This window comes from Equus przewalskii, chromosome 4 (assembly GCF_037783145.1).
Source record: "Equus przewalskii isolate Varuska chromosome 4, EquPr2, whole genome shotgun sequence".
Taxonomy (NCBI): domain Eukaryota; kingdom Metazoa; phylum Chordata; class Mammalia; order Perissodactyla; family Equidae; genus Equus; species Equus przewalskii.
Genome location: NC_091834.1, coordinates 47,381,950 through 47,400,353, shown reverse-complemented (window position 1 = coordinate 47,400,353; position 18,404 = coordinate 47,381,950). Strand labels below are relative to the sequence as shown.

At 33.7% G+C, this 18,404-nt stretch overlaps 1 protein-coding gene across 9 annotated transcripts in view; it reads left to right on the top strand.

The window, feature by feature from the left end:
- The window catches only part of DGKB (diacylglycerol kinase beta), a 675,150-nt gene that overhangs the window by 281,197 nt on the left and 375,549 nt on the right, over positions 1-18,404 (top strand). For all 9 annotated transcript variants that reach the window (XM_070615806.1, XM_070615803.1, XM_070615805.1 and 6 more), the window contains 3 exons: positions 8,699-8,784; positions 10,911-11,000; positions 17,192-17,352. In XM_070615806.1, coding sequence (XP_070471907.1) covers positions 8,699-8,784; positions 10,911-11,000; positions 17,192-17,352 — 337 coding nt within the window. The remainder of the gene's footprint in view (positions 1-8,698; positions 8,785-10,910; positions 11,001-17,191; positions 17,353-18,404) is intronic.

Below are 18,404 nucleotides of genomic sequence, written 5' to 3'. Positions count from 1 at the left end.
ACTGCGATACCTGAAGGCAAGGACTCTATCTTGCTTTCAAATCTCTAGAATAGTACACAGTTGCAGTTAATAAATGCATATTAAATAGGTGAATCGATACAGGAGTTATATCATTTATAAGGTTACTTTTCTAGGTATATGGATTTTCCATTAAATCTCTCTCTCTTTCTTAGGCATTTATAGCTATTTTTTCGTATTTTGCCCCAGTCGTAGTAACTTTTTTTCTTTATAGTAGTCTAAATTTATTTCCTAATTTATAATACCTTCTTACTTAACATTCTAAAGTTAACTTTGTGGAATGATCTGATGCATATAAAATAAAAACTCTTTCTCATTACTGATAATAAAAGCATTAGGATGACAGAATGGATTTGAGCAGATTTGCCAAGCAGACCCAAGCCACCTAATCACTTTTGCTGCTACATTTTATGGGTAATTTTAGACTGTCCTTTGGACCATAGACAATATCTCTGTGCTTTCCAGTTGGAAGTATTAAGAGTAAGTATGAGTTCTTCCCAGTTAACTTCTTTGAATGATCAGGAAATATGGGTAATTTTTGGTGAAATTAAAACTATTATATCTTTCACTTCATTCTTTACTTCAAAATTGTCAGTCAGTCCTATTTAAGTGGTAGTCGTGTAACTTACAAACTTGAAATATTTTTAATTGCATTTCTAAATATATGTTTATATTAGTATACATGTAACATATACATAGACATCAGTAGTTTGTGTGATGAAGATACATATATATGACCATAAACTTGACTCTATATTTGTAGCACTAAATATAGTATGTAAATACTGAGTCGAATTAACTTGCTCCCATTCTAAGGCAGGAAACTCCTACATTTATAGATGAGGGAAAATAATTGGGAAAAAAAGTTGTTTTATATTCTTCAGCTACTTGACACTTAAATATTAATATATGTTTACATATATTTAAAATGCCCTAAAAGGGTTACTATTTTCCACATACTGTAATAAACTTATATTTTAAAGTAAGATCTTTTAAAAGTGTTTTATTATACTAATGAAATCATGAATTGTTTCAATAAAAGGTCAAGACTATTTTAGCTACACATTACTTTGTTTCTGCTTATTCAAATTGACTTGAGAGAATTTAATATTCCTTTTAAGACATTAATTTTCCACGAATTATGTGCACTAGTCAAAAAAGGAGCACATATTTGGACCACATTACACAGCCTACTGTTTACTGACTTCTTTCTAATTCATTTTACACTAGGGTGAATATTAAAATTATTTAATGAGATAACATCATCAGTTTCCCAGGAGTAAAGACACTCTCATTTTCTGTCGCTCCATCTCTCTTTGTCATTTCTCTCTGCCCCTTTCCTTTTCTATCTCTCCCTCCTTCTCTTCTAAAATACACACATGCATAAAAGATGTTTTTGAGATTTCCAGAAATAATGCAATGAATCTTTCAATTATTAATGGTTCACTGGAATATATATTTTCTCAAATACTCTGAAAGTTATTTCTGGCTATGGTGGTAACAGCATTAAACTATACTCAGCTCATAATGATGAGTCCAAATTACTTTTTAAAATAACTATTCTACTTATCTACATGAAATGTCTCCTCACCCCAAACAGTGTAAATTCATCTTCCACACAACATCCTCAAAAGATCAGCCAAATTTGTTGAAACAGGTACATTTCCTAGTTTATCTAAACTTCATAATTTATTGGTAAAATAGAATATATACGATATTACTTTAAGTTGAAATGATGGGGGAGGCACATTTCAGTTGATGAGTCGTAAGTTTGAAGCTGTCATTATCAAAATCCACAGAAAAAGATGAAATACAACCCCCACACCTCCATTTTGTACTATATACTGTAGAAGAAACTTTGGGGGACATAACTGCTTCATGCATAGATTTTTCAAAGTGGCTGCAGCAGCAATAATATCAATGATAGCAAAGTACATATGGGTGCAGTCTGGGTATTAAAAAACAATGCGGGAGGTATTAAGAATTGGTTGTCTACACTATAAATATAGTTTCAAACACAATAATAACATCACAAACCAGATATTTAGCCTGATTTTAGTGAGGCAATTGTGAAGCCATCTAATCTTCTAACTCTAAGAATAAAACGTAACTGTGTACACGCAAGCATGAATATGAATTGAGCTGAATGATAACAGATAAGTACGCTTGTTTCTGGCTCAAAATACTTAAATCAGAATGCAGACTTAAGGCAAGCTCTTGAAGTAAACTATTTTTTCAAAACAAAGAAGGGGAAAAGGAAGGAGGAGAGTGGATGACATATAATAAAGTCATTTTCTTTCTTTCTTTTATTTTGTTTTTCTGAGGAAGATTTCCCCTGAGCTAGCATCTGTGCCAGTCTTCCTCTATTTTTAGTATGTGGGCCGCCAGCACAGCATGGCCATTAACAGAACAGTGTAGGTCCATGCCTGGGAACCGAACCCAGGCTGCTGAAGTGGAGCACATTGAACTTAACCACTAGGCCACCAGGCCTGGCCCAATGATGTCATTTTTGATCCTTCAACCTTATGTTTCTTTAATATGAAGGAATGTGAAAATGTATGATTAGCTTTTAGCGGTGTTAAGCATCATAATCTCACACCCACTTTTTTTTAGGATGTGCTGTAGTGGTGGCTGTTGAGCAAATGTGATAAGAAATCATCGGATACAGAGCTAATAGACATGCACGTTAACATACTCTGTTTAAATTTAGCTATTGTGGATAAACAGTAAATGCTCTAGGAGAGCATTAATGACCAACATTGAAAACTCAAAAATCATTAATCCACTTCATAAATCATTTTAAGTTTTAATTTCAATATATTTCCATAAAAAACATAAATAAATTCAGAGCCATGCATGATTGCTTCATTGAAAAATGTTAATACTTACGAATTCTGCAAGTCAACTTCTGAAATTGACAGGAGGAAAGTATAGTATACAGTACTAAAGGTTCCACAAGTGGGCATCTTTCCAGACATTCCTTATTCCCTCATCCTCCCCACTGTTAGGATGACTTATGAAATGGGAGCCTCACAGCTGCTGGTCTCAACAGCTTTATGGGTAAAAGGTAAACGCTCACACAGAGCCCTGAATTTCGGCTCTTGCCGGCCTCTTGGATTTGCTTTTTCTCATTCAGAGCTGTTTTCCTCTGCACTTTCTGTCCCCAGTGCCATAAGCAGGTCTCCCAGTCGTTCACTGGCTACAGTTTCAGATTGGAGAGAGGAGAACGTCCTCACTCTCCATCCAGCTTTGCTTGTAAGAAAGTTCTCTTTGTGACTATTTTGCTAGAACACTGGCAGTGGGGGAGGTGGGGAAAGAAAGGGATGGCAATCTGATCTATAAAATATATATTCTACTTTTAATGAAGTAAAACATAATTAAATTAGTAATAACCTGTGGGCAGTACAATGTAATTTACATACACATTTTGTTATTCCTTAAAAGAGCCCAATGCAACCAGTGGTGTTAATTCCATTTTAAAGATAAGGAAATGGAGGCCCAGAAATATTAAATAATTTTCCAAGGCTACTATTCAATGAATGAGTGGAATAAGGAATGAATGAATCTCTAGGGAAAACAGCATGGATTGAGTGGACTAGGAGCTTGAGACAGAGAGGTCAGGTTTTCAATCCATTTAGCAATCAATTTACAGAGAGTAAGCTGGTCTGACAGTCACATGGGGTTTATGTTTGGGGGTAGGATGCTGCTGAAGAACCAATGATGACAATTTTAAAAGAAAACAAGAATGAATAACAGATGAAACATCATCATGGAGTAGAAGAACAATGGTGAGTCAAATGGATGGTTAGGCTTTCACCAGAAACAACGAGCTTTATGGTAAACTTTTCAGCCGCTTGAATATTTTGAAAAGTTTTGTAGCCTTCAATGACATAATGTTTGAAAACTTAGGAGATAGACAAATTAATACAGAAATATAACAGGCAAAAGCTGATTTAGGAAGAATTAGAAAACGGAAATTTTCTCAATAATTATTAAAGGATTTAGCACAATTTTTTAAGACTTTTCTATTTTAAAAAAAGAAATCAAAGACTCATGAGAAATTGGATAGTTTATATACAAATTCTACTAGTTTTAAGGAACTTCCAAATTATGCAGATGCTTTCAAAAAATGGAAAATGAGAGCATACTTTGCAACTCATCTTATGAGACAGAATAATTTTGATAAAGATTAGAGATGGTATCAGGAAGAAAAATGTTGAGTCTATTGTGTTCATGAATATAGATACAAACTTCTAAACAAAATATTAGCAAACTAAATCCAATTCTCTATAGAAATGTTAATAAACAAGGTCCAGTTGGGGTACATGAGAAGATTGTGAAAACGGTTTAATAATGCAGAAATGTATAAATGTGTATTCTTACATTACCGATTAAATGAGATCAACCATATCAACGTCTCAAAAGATGCAGAAAAAAATATTTAACATTTATTTATGATAAAAATTCTTACTATAACAAGAATAGAAGTAAACTTTATTAACCTTATGAAAGGTGTCACTCAAAAAAGAGATAGAAATTCCTACAACAAACACCATCCTAAATGGGGAAATTCTGGAAGTATTCTACTTAAATTCAGGAACAAAATGGACATTCTCTGTGAATACTCCAGTTCAACAGTGTATTGGAGCTCTGGCCAGCACAATAAGACAGGGAAAGAAATAACAATTATAAGAATTGGAGATCACTATTAGTATCATTTTTGTTAGCATATGATACGATCGTTTACATAGAGGTCAAACGACTCTACAAACAAAATATAGACAATAGAAAAAGTAGGGGCGGGTCCCATGGCTTAGTGGTTAAGTTCATGCGCTACACTTCAGAAGCCCAGACTTTCCCTGGTTTGGATCCCGGGCGTGGACTTGGCACTGCTCATCAGGCCATGCTGAGGCGGTGCCCCACATAGCACAACTAGAAGGACCTACAACTAGAATATACAACTATCTACTAGGGGTTTTGGGGAGAAGAAGAAAACAAAGAAGATTGGCAACAGATGTTAGCTCAGGGGCCAATCTTTAAAAAAAAAGAAAAAATAGGAGTTTTGTGGCTGTTTACAAGATCAGTATATAAAAGATAAATATATTTATATACGCCAACAACAAAAACATAAACAATTTTTTAAATATTTAAAATACCAACACGAATTATAAAACAACCAAGAATAAATATAATAAAATATATGCAAGACCTGTAAGTAGAAAATTGAAAACTTTATTGAAGGACATTAATCAATATCTAAGTAAATTAAACCATCCTGTATTCATGGATGAAGAAACTTAGTTAACATTACACCGATGTTGTTTCTTCCAAAATTGATCTATAAGCTTAATGTAACTCTAGTCAAAATCATAATATGTTTTTCTTTTTTTTAATTTTTGTGGATTATGACAAATTAGCTTTAAAATGTATATAGAAAAGCAAAGAAGGAGTAACCGCCTAGATTATTCATGCTTTATGAAATACAGACTGACTATTAAGCTATAGTAATTATTAGAGTGTGGTACTGGTGCAGAGATGGACAAATTCATGAACGAAATAGAATAGACGGTCCAAAAAGAAATGTAATCATATAAGGAAATTTGACATATGATGGAGTGTGCATGGTAGAAAGTTGAATTATCCAATACATGAAAATATGGATTAAAAAATGAAGAGAAAAATTGGTGCACAACAACCAAAAACCGAGAAGAAAGGGAGAAAGGGAGGAAAGGAGAAAGAGAGAAAAAAGGAGAAAAAGAGGGCAAGGGAGGGAGTGAGGGAGAGAAGAGAAGGGAATAAAGAGATCCCTACCTCACACCACCACAATAGAATATTCTGAATATTTTACGTATTATATTGATATATATTATACAACATATTTTATGTATATTATATATACAATTCTATGTGATGGTGTGAGGTAGGGTTTCTAGTCTATTATCATTGTATAGATTAATATATATAATATACATTAAATATGTTTATATATAAACATATCATTATATATAATGATAGTAGACTATAATCTGTACCTCACATGACCACATAGAATTTCTGTCAAAAGTAAAACCAAAATTTTCAAAAAGAGTGTATGTGAATTCTCTTCTGACCTCTGAGTAAGCAAACAGACTGAAGTGCTGGCCACATATGAAAAGACTGATAAATCTGAACACATGAAAACTAAAGCTTGTTCATTAAAATACACGTTAATTAAAGTAAAAGAAAAATCTTTCAACTTGTAGAAGATATTTACCAAAAAACAGAAACAAAAGGATTAAAATTAAGAACACAGAAAGAATTTTCACAAATCCACAGGAAAAGAAAAGGAGTAGAGAAAAGAGACAAAAAGTATGAACTGACATTTCATGAAAGAGGAAACACGTGAAATTAAGTTTGACATTACAAGTGTTAGAGAGGATGGGCTTAGCCGAAGCTTATCTGCGTTGTTATTGGATGTATGCACTCGTACAACTTCTTTGGGAAACAAAAGTTCCATAAAAATATACTCCAAAAGTAGCCACTGCCCACAAGCATCAGGAAGCAGGTCCAAGAATGATGTTTTTATAAGAACATAAAACTGACCAATCCAAATGTTCGTTAACAGGAATTTAAAAAGCCATGTTCACATAAATGGTATTCAGCAGTAGAAATAGAATAACTTCAACTACATATGGAGAGAACTTCAGCTCCCATGTGAATGACTCTTAGTAACAATGCTAAGTGGAAATAGTAAAAAGCAAAAAATATGTTATTTATGGCATGTACATGAAAACCCAAAATTCAGAATAAGGCTCACCTTTGTGCATGAGGAAGAGGGATGCTACAGGGAAGAACACAGAGGTATAGTATATGTAAGTTATTGGAAATATTCTACCCTTGGAGTGGGCAATTGGTACATAGATTATATATAATACAAGTAAACCAACTGAAAATAGACTGGAAGAAAATATTGCAACATATCTAACAAAAGGTAAATATTCTCAATATAATACCTAAGGAAATACATGAAAGTTCCATGTTCTAAATTTTCATGGCTCTTATTATCAGATGGTGGGGTTTTAGTGAATTTTTATGCATTTCTATTATACTTATGCATACTGTGTATTACTTTAATAATGTTATTTTCTGACGATGAGAATTTAAATGAAAAATGTCACTCATAACATGAAAGAGTTTATAAGATAATAGTAAAAGACAACTCATCCGAAAAGAGGGGTAAGGCTTTGAAGATACAGTTCACAGAAGAGGTCATACATCTGTAAACCGACAACAATATACCCAATCCGCTAGGAAACGGAGATGTATGATTTCAAAATAATAGCATGATGCTGTTTTTCACTATTATTGAATAAATATCATAAAAAGTTTATATGTAGTGTTTTGGAGTTGCAGGGAAATGGACACTTAGATCTTCTACAGTGGCAGCCATTCAGAGGATAATACGATGGTGTAGTGGAAGATTTTCCTTCTAGAAGATTAGCGTTCAAAACGTGCACATGTTCACTTAAATGTGCTTCAAATAATGTTAACTACAGCAATTATTTTTTTGCAATGATGAAATACTAGAAATAGTCTAAAAGTACATGAAGAAAAATGATTTATTTAATCATGGAATGTACACCTTATGTAATACATTCATTCACTTACTGTAAGGCATGATGCAACACCAAATGTGCTGGCACAGAAAGATCTCTTAGACATTTTTAAATTTTAAAAAATGCACACAAATAAGTTAACAGGATATAGCATAATCCCATTCATGTTAAAATATGTTAATAAAATTTATATGTGTATATTCATATATGTAAATATTTAGAAAAAATTTCTTGGATGATTACATATTATATTATTACCATGGTTATCTCTGGGGAAAGGAAGGTGAAGAGACACATTCCAAATATTTCTGTCCTATTTCAACTATTTTATTGCAAGAAAATAGGCATTTATTATTGTATAACTGGCTGCATTACCTGCCTTTGTAACTTTCCCTTTGGTAGGATGCATTAATAAGCACACCGCATGCAGCAGCAACAGAAGAGTGGGCATTTACTGTAGTAGACCCAGCAATTAGGCTTGAGTGTTCCTGGGTAGCAAACACTTCCCGCCAGGTCCAAAGATGTGGAGGAGCCTGGCTCCTGCTTGCAGATTTAAAGTCAGAAGGAAACACTGAAACAGTTGGCTAGAACCCCAGATGCAGCCTGGTCAATTTCTCCCAGTAATGGGGAAGGCAGAAAACTCTCAAAGACATATTTACCGACATAATAGTTACATTTATATAATTATTTGAAAAAGAATTTTTGATTAATAAAAATTGTTAAACATAATAACATGTGTGTCACTAGATTATGTGAACTGCAGACCACATCTGGGAGACTATCTTAATGAAAATTATTATAATTTATTAATTTTGTTTTTTTCTAAAGTTAGAGTCAATAAACGAAAAATAAAATATATTTATTATAGAATCTAGACTATATAATTAAAATATGTTGACATATTAATACTTTTAGAATTTTATTCTAGATATGAATTTACTATATTTGAATGAAATCATTGAGATTACTTTACAGTTTTCATAAAATGAAAATGTCTTTCGTTAGATGAAATGCTAACAACACAAAGCTTAAAAAGTCCGAATTTTAAAATATCAATCATGTGCCATAACATGTTTATTTTTCAGGTTAAATTTTTTCCGTGACGTTCCTGACTTCCGAGTGTTAGCCTGCGGTGGAGACGGAACTGTGGGGTGGATTTTGGACTGCATAGGTAATGAAGACACATATTTAACGTTTCTGGGGTGAGAGTGGTAACCTTAAATTCTGTACATTTTGTTCATTTATTTTATGAATGCATTGATGTCTTTGGATGCCGTAGTGATATAATGAGATGTGGTATGTTGCGCACTGTTTACTAGTTTAGTTTATTCTTCTATATTTCAAAATTTTAAGTGACAAAATAATTTACAAGTATCTAGAAATCCTTTTCTCATTTATTTCTCATGGAATTTACTAACTCCTCAGGGTTATTTTTTTAAGTGGGCTCTACAAAATCGAGTTATGTATTTGCACTGGAGAGGGAGCCAAAGAGGATCTTAGCATTTGTGATAAAGTCTGTGTCAAATAGATGTACTTATTTTGTTCATGTGTGGAGCCTCGAAACTTTACCCTCTATGTACACTCTATCATCATCAATTGTTATCATCATCATAGCTAATTTTTATTTGTCACGTACTATCTAATAGGCTTTGTGCTAAGATTTTTACCCCATTCATCTTAATTCTCAATTCCGTATATCGATAATCCCATTTTAGAGATAGGGAATTTAAGGCGCAGAGAAGTTAAATAATTAGAACCAAGTTTTACAGCCATGCACTGACAGCGCTGGGATTAGAGCTCACACGTTAACCTTTTTCTATATTTCCTCTCTATTTACATTTAGAAAGCTTGATTTTTATAAGCAAACAAAACAGGTACCTGATTTAGGAGAAAAGGTTGAATGTATCCCAAGAAAAGCTTGATAAATTCAGAAAAATTATCTGGTTTTTCAGAGACAGTCAGTTGTCAGAACCAATTACCAGTCAGTAAAATAAATCTTGAATTGGCCTTTATGAGGAGATAAATCCAAAACAATCACTTCTTTAGTTCTCATTTCAGTGAGTGCATTGACCAATTCTTTGTTAAAACCAGGCCCTTTCACAAAAAGGAAAGAATTGATTGCAAATAAGTTTTGCTATTTATATAAATTGAAGCAAACTTTTATTTAGTCAATGTAGGATAGAATATTCTATTTTTTCATACATGCAAAAGTATTCAAATTAAAAATGAATACATATGGTCAGCACACTTTTGATAAGCGTCTAACGACTTTAATCTACTAATATTTTTTTCTGCAAAAGAAACTGAAAATTGTGTTCTTTGATTTTCCAATAAAATGTGTAAATAGTATTAATATGCTGTATTTAAGGATAAAACCAGAATTTGAGAACTGCAAAAATTAAAGAATTGCTTCAACAATGTCTGAGGGCTTAGGAGAATTTTAGAGTGAAAAATTAAATAGTAGTATGTTATTGGTTTGTTTTAGCCCCCACAATCTAAGCCTTGGCTATGCCACTGTGTTACATCCCCAACTAATCTGTTCCCTCCCTGTTCTTACACACAGACACATACTGACTTTGAGGGGCTGTGAAGGGAGAAAATTTAAAGAAAAGTAATACGTTTGTGAGAGTCTTTAAAGGCATGTGATGATTCAGACAAAAGTATATAGGATTTCACTGGCCGAGATCTTTGCTGCTCTGAACCCAAAGCACTATGTTATGTAAAGCTGAATTCAAAGAAAACCTGCTGATCCAGAGGTGCCCAGCTCTTTTATTGTTTACTCTGTCACAAAGCAGAGTAAACCATGGTTGGGAACCACACAGCGACATTGTTAGCTCTTTACTCGCTTTTAGAATTTGACTGTTTTCAAAATATTTTACTCCTTAAAGTAAAATGTACCTAGAGTTGATGCTGCAGAAAGACTTTATAGGAACTTACCTCTCCACTCTGGTGACATCCCTATGTGTGTACTCCTCTGCTCATACACCTGCATCCTTGGGAATGTCAAAGGACTTAAATCAAACTCGCCACAATTTTTAACTAAGATATTTAAAAGGCCTTCCTCATTCATGAGTCTGGAATATTCCTATCACTTTGTGAATTATGGTATTTATTTGTCTTTATAAATTGCTACGAATGTATACAAATTAATCATAATTTATAATTGTATATATCTATGAAATAGAACTTTTTCTGTTTATAAGTACCTATCGGGATGCCTTCATTTCATGCCAAGCTGTCTTGTTTACTGTTGTTCTATCTGTATCAAAATTTTATTTTAATTTCTTGATTCCACAGAAAAGGCGAACGTTGTGAAGCATCCTCCAGTTGCCATTCTGCCTCTTGGAACGGGCAACGATCTAGCAAGATGCCTGCGATGGGGAGGAGGTAAACCAGTGGCAACACCACCAAAAACTTAACAGACAGAGATGCATGCAGAATGCACCCCTCCCCCAAAATAAACCAGCAGTTCTTTACAGCATGGCCACTGCCATGTGATTTCAGCAGACACAGTAAATGATTTCGAACAATAGTCTGGGTTAGATAAACAAATTGTGGACCAAGAGTTAGACTGAGCGTTGGGCTTTTTAACCTGATGCTAATTATAGACTTGATAAAGCAGGCAAGCTTTCGAACCTCTCTGGTTATTTGGTTTCTAATTTAAGAAATGAGATAAGCGTAGATTAACTCTAAAGCAATGTTCTGATTTTTAATCTCTGAGTTGTATGGTAAAATCACCAGCAAAGGAAAAAGCTGAAAGGCTAATGAATGACTTGTCCAGGAATGAACACATTAAATAACACTTATTTTTTGAGACCACTTTACACCAGGCAGTGTGTTCTGCACTTGAGTTAAGAATAGAAAACAAGGTCTGCCTCCAAAAGGGCCTTAAATTCTAGTGGCACATAAAGTCAGATGTAAACTGTGAGACTTCCTACTAAGAAGTAGACAGAAAACCAATATAATGAAAGGCCTCACCCAGCAAATGACAAGATGACACAGAGGAAAAACCTAATAGCTGGATAATGACAGAACCGTATAAAACTGGGGGTGGACTTTATAGGCAGAGGGAACATCAAGTTCAAAGGCCCAGAGGTAGGAAGGCCCTTGACGTATTCAAGGAAATCAAAATGGAGTAGTGTGGATGGAACATGGTGAGTGAGGGGAGAGTATTTCAGGATGAGTTCTTAAAATATTTTGAAGGGTCATTAATAGGCTATAGTTACCTGAGGATATCAAAAGGGAAAAAAACAACTAGATTTTGCTAAAGAAGCAAGAACTGAATCCTAAATATTTTTAGCATCTAACTCACTAAGAGAAGTTTGAAAAGCGTCTACTAAGACAGATCAGAAGCCCTTGGGGAGCTTGTTAAAAATCTAGTGGCCTGACCTCATCCTAAATATGCTGAATGGAAATCTCTGGGGGTGGGACCTGGACATATGATTTTTTTTGAAAAAACAAACTCCCTAACTAACTATGATTTACAACAAAATTTGAGAACAATTTTTCCATGAGTATCTGGCCAACTGGTGAACTCTAAGTTGTATGTATGCATACAACCAAATTGGAGATTTAAGTTAAAAACTTGGTATATGATCTATTCATGATCTTCATTAAGGATATAATTCAGTAAAAGAATATTATTAAATATTGACTTAAATCTCATAGAATCTAAGGATAGAAGCATTACTTATGAGATGCTCATATTTGCCAGTGCCTATATATGTGTATTGATTAAAAGGAAGGAATCATGCATGTGGCCTCTTGTTGTAGTCCTCTGGAAAATATTTTTGATATTTGAAAATTAATGATATTATTTTTGGTCCCAAACTAGCAAATGGCTTAAATTTCAAAAAATATATAAAAGTTCCATTTTGGGCATACTCTAATGATTTTCTTATAAAACTACTTTAAAGATACTATTATCAATGGCCAAAGATACATGGATTGTAGTATATGTCAAAGTATCTATTAATGATGAACTCTCTGTGAGTGCCTGGCATGTGTTGGCACTGTTCTAGGTGCTAGATACAGAATGAGAGAATAAATAAATGACTCCTACTCCTTTTGAAGATTACATTTTCATTGAGTATACAGACAATAAATCAATGAACAGTGAAATATATAGTTACAAAATAAGATCAAGGCCATGAAAGAATGAAACAGAGCGTATTTTTAGAGAACAACAGAGGGGAACTATTTAGCTAGATGGTCAAGAAGGCTTCCCTGAAGAAGTAACACTCAAGCAGGATTTAAAAGACGAACAGGGAGAAATAGCTTCCTGTATTGAAAGGACTGAAGGGAGGGCGGTGTGATTCTCAAAGCCGTCACGGGGTGGTGGGTAGACATGGAGTCGAGGGTGAATAGGATGAGACTGGAGAGAGATCAGGAGCCAGATAATGCAGGCGGCTTGGTGGTCATGGTAAGAATTTTATTTGAGTGAATTTGAAGCACAAAGTGAAACTTCGAAAGAGCTGTAAAAGCTGAGTGACATGATGACAGTCATGTCTTCCAAAATAGACTAATTTGAGTGTGTACAGTAAACTGTTAAGAAAGTGTAAAAACGTGGAGAATTATAGTTTTCCAAATGAGAACTTTATAGTTGTCATAATGAGGGAACAAAAGGACTGGACTAGGGTGGTGGTAATGCAAATGAGGTAAGTAGACAAACTGGAGTCACATTTTGGGGGGTGAACTGATGGAACTTGCCAGTGGATTAGTTAGGGGCTTTGGGGAAAGAGAGGTAGCAAGAGGGACTAAAAGATGCCAGAGTTGAGTGATTAGGAAATTGGAGATGCCATTTGTGAGAGTTTACTAATAACAAAACATGCACTGAAGTGGGTTTATTTCCTGCCAGGGGTGTAACTGAGCAAGTTGCTTAACAACTATGTGCTTCAGATTTCTCATCAGAATTTAAGAAAATGATTGTACCTGCCTCGCAAGTTCTTGTGCCAGACTACTAAATTGTTTGCCCAGCATCTATGCTGAGTACTTTATGTAGTCTTAGTAATTATCATACTTAACATTTGGGAAAGAAAGGACTTTATTCAACCAGTAATCAGTTGATTCACTTCAGGTCACTGGAAAATATTGACTGGAATCTTTTTTCTTTTGTGAGGAAGCTTCTCCCTGATCTAACATCTGTTACCAATCCTCCTTCTTTTTTTTTTTTTTTTTTTTTGCTTGAGGAAGATTAGCCCTGAGCTAACATTTGTGCCCATCTTCCCCTACTTTGTATGTGTGATGCCTCCACACGCTATCATGGCTGAGTGGAGCAGGTCTGTACTCAGGATCCAACGCTGTGAATCCTGGGGCGCCAAAGCAGAGTGAGTGAAACTTTCAACCACTCAGTCATGGGGCCGGCCCCCTGGAAGCTTCTTTTTTACAAGAATGCATTTCCATATTTTGGATGCAGAAAATGTAACAGTGTAATAACAGGATATCCTAGTGCATTTGAAAAATACATAATTTATATTCTCTTTGCAATTTTTCCAGCAGTAATTAGTCTAACAAATTTCAAGATTATTGCAAGAAAAAGTGTTATTTTGTGAAGAGGTAAGGGGTAAGAGACTGAGTTTTAGATGGGGAACACTTTACAAATATTTATTGTTGTCTTTATGTGATTTTCATTTGTAAAATCTTCTGACTTTTTAGATCCATTCAGTCATTATGATATCATATCATTAAATAGAAAATATTAACTACGTTTTCATTTTGTTTCTTAGCCTAGAGTGATTATAGGCTTTAAATTAAAATATTGGAAGCAAAGTAGCATCATTCTTTTCTGTAAATAAGTTTTTGCTTGCATATTTACTGAGTTTAATGTGCCTTTTTAAAAAAATATGATCTTGAGCTCAGGAATCCTATTTGTAGTTATGGATCATTATTAAACAAGCTTGAGCATAGGTAAATACAAACAAGTAAGGTGTAGACATTCGTTAAAAAGGGGACTACAATTTGGAATTCTTCTCACCTTTGTAAAGTAGTTCTGAACTGCAGATGTTGTGATTCTCAAAATAGATTTGTTGCCTATCTCTTTCCATTTTTATTTGGCTAGAAGGTTGATTGATACCAGCCTTTTTCAGGTTTAGCCATTAAAACTTTGAGAACATAACCAATGGTAAAGATTATAAGTTGAGTGACCCTACTAGAGTCTAGATGTAGTAATTAATTTACACTAAATTCATTCCTACTGTGTTCTCTCCTCGTCAGTTGCTGTTCCTACATTTTTCTAGTGTTATGTTGAACCATGCTGCCATTAACCTGAGATATAGCTGAGGACAAGTGCAATATTTGATTTAAAGCATTACTCACTCATATTTCTGCTGAGCGTGTGCATGTGTATATATATAATATTATATTATATATGTTTTACTCTACTTCCATACTATATTTTACTAGAGTGTCGTATAAATATATGTAAGTTCACTTATGTCTGAAAACCATCATACTTATTTTCAAACAAGAGTAGAATTCCGAAAATAGGTGAATATATTTAACTGTTTTTATTCAATTCAATAGGGAAATAGTATATACAATTTTGGGTGGGACTACTATTTATTCTTTTTAAAAGAAATGAAAAAAATTAAGAAGAAATTAAACATTGAGAATGAGGGTAGAACTACTAAGAAACTTCTGAAATATAAGTAAATTTAATTATTATAGTCTTGTAGTTTAAACACTTCAATATTATATCACTGAACACAATTATATGCATATTATTATGTATGTTCATAGTTTTTGAATTGTGCTATAAAAATACATGACATCTATTGAAGTAATATTGGATATTTTTAATATTTATATCTGTATAATTATTGCTTGTTGTATTCCTTGCTGTGTGTATTAATAGTGCATAGTTATTTGTTGTCTGTGTGTGTGTGAGGAAGATTGGCCCTGAGCTAACATCTGTTGCCAATCTTCCTCTTTTTGCTTGAGGAAGACTGTTGCTGAGCTAACATCCCTGCCAATCTGCGTCTATTTTATGTGGGATGCCACCACAGTGTGGCTTGACAAGTGGTGCTAGGTCCAGACGTGGGATCTGAAACTGTGAACCCTGGGCCAGCGAAGCAGAGTGCACAAACTTAACCACTGCACCAGCAGGCTGGCCCCCTTAGTTATTTTTTAAACCTGTGTAACACAAGAAGTGATGATGGGATCCAAAATAAGGATTTCTAGTTTCTGGCTGCCTTGACCCTCTAATAGTTAATGTGACAAATACACCATAAATGTAATTTATTCATCTTTAGAGAGTGTTGGCCTATGACAGTGCCTATTCTTTTTTCTTTTAATCCAATTAGCTTTTACACTGCTATGTGTGCTAACACCTCTAATGAGGACTCATAGCCTCTGGAATTTACTTGTTCCATGAATAAATTGTTAAAATATAGACCAAAGTTGGACACAGAAAAAAATCTATGAAAATATTTTTGCAACTCAAAATATCATTTCAAGAATGCAAATGTGTGTGTGTAGAGTTAGAGAAACATACATTATTCAACTTAATACAACATTTCAAATTCTGATGTTATCGTCAGTATTATTATATCAGTGAGAACTTTCTATTCTTATACCTCATGTACCAAGACCTTTTATGTATTTTCTCATCTTTTTTCTGAATTAATTCTCCCAGCAAACCTAAGTTTTTCCTGAGGATGAAACTATTTAGGGAGGTTAAAAACAAACATTTAAGTAACACAGCCAGGATGAGGCTACAGTCTTAACTAAAATGATATATACCTATAGATACATTTAAGAGAAAATGTAATGTTAAACAATAACTTTCTTTTCAGGCCATGTCAACTGTAGTAGATGCATTAAAAAATTGATTTGTTGAGCATTTATTCTAGGGCAGACTTGGTAAAAGGAACTTGTAGTGAGAAAGTGCAAATAACTATACTGCAGTGTACTAGTTCTAAGGTAGGACTAGTTTTCAGAAGCATGTGCTGCGGGACTGCATAGAATCCATTATTTTGGGAGCGGGGCCTCCAGAAAGAAGTGCTATCAAATACAAAACCTGCAGAAGAAGCAGAAGCAAGCCAGCCGAAAGAAAGGGGATATTCTGTGTATTTAGAATAAGAGATGATACGTCACAAAATTAAAAAGAGGACTTTCTACTTACATTCAAAGTTGTTCTGGATCACCAGAGGGGTAGGGGAGTGATAGAAAGAGAAAAGTCTAAATTTCCATCTAGATTGTTACTTCAGCAACTGGGTGGAGGGTGTTGCTTTTCTGAGAGAGTGTTCACAGGAGGAAGATATGGAAGCAGATCATTAGTTTTATTTTGAATATGTTGCTATAAAGTTCTGTGGGGGGTATGCAGTGGAGATGTTCATTTGACAGTTGGCTATACTGAGAATTTGCACCACAGGAGAGAAATACAAGTTGCAAATTAAACTAAAAATAAAATATTGGTATGAATATAAGATTATAATTATTTCTTCACTTTGTGCCAGAATTTACTTTAAAATGCATTATTTAGCTTTAGCATGATACACATGCATACACACACTGAAATGCATAAATGTAGCTTTCATTATTTGGTTATGCTTTTTCTCAAGATAATTTTTTTTCATTAGGTTATGAAGGTGAGAATCTGATGAAAATCCTAAAAGACATTGAAAACAGCACAGAAATCATGTTGGACAGGTGGAAGTTTGAAGTCATACCTAATGACAAAGATGAGAAGGGAGACCCAGTGCCTTACAGTATCATCAATAACTACTTTTCCATTGGCGTGGTAAGATTTTCCACTACCTGTTCTTTTGCACCAGTCCTGCATAATCACTGCATGTAAACTCTCACACTAAGACGATTGACTGATTGTAAATAATTTATTTTATCTTCGTGTCAGCAAAACACCTCTTGTAATGGGCAATAATACAGCTTATGAGTTTATTTAAAGTCAGAGAATCAGCAATAGATGAATTTTTCATGTGTTAAACAAAGGAAAGAAAGTATATGTTTTGTAATCGGCTTGATTGTGTTATTATAAGGAAGGATAGAATGGTTTATGTTAAGATAGTTATAAGTTTTAGAGTACATACTAAAGCTCCACATTAGTGAAAATGTGAAAACAATGATATTTTGAGATCTATATTATAATATCGTTATAACCTGCCAGGTGGTTTTTACATACAGATATTCTTTTTAAATTTTGGTTAAGTCTGAAGTCTAAGAAAAAATGTTGCTACTATTCTCAAGTGGTTAATAAGTCCAAAGACTAACTTTTCACTTGATTTCTTGAAAAATCTTGGACTGAAAGTAAAATATCATTTGGCAATTGAAAGAGCTGTTGAAATTTTAATCCTTAAGGGATTAATAATTTTTAACAGTGATTATATGTGTATGTATATATATATAACCCAGTAATTATGAAGTCTAAAAATATATTATCTACAAAATTACATTCCTTTTCACATGTCAATCAATATTATCTAATGCCATGTCACATTCTCTCTCATGCACACACACACGCATACACATCCCACTACTAGACTATAAAAAGCATTAGTTGAGTCCACGAACTTAGGAGTAGAGCTGCCTAGGTAAGAATACGTTGGCAAATTTTTTATTCTGTGTCCATTCATTTATCTATTTCATGATGGTTATTATTTTCTCTCTCATAGTTATAATTAATGTGATTATACATTTAAACTTCCTCAATAATGGTCCATATTGAAGGCTAAATATACAATTGTTATTAAAGCTATGATGATGATGATGATGATTTGCAAGGAAAATGCAATACACCTTGATCCATAAAAGTCCTCTTATTTATATTTGATATTA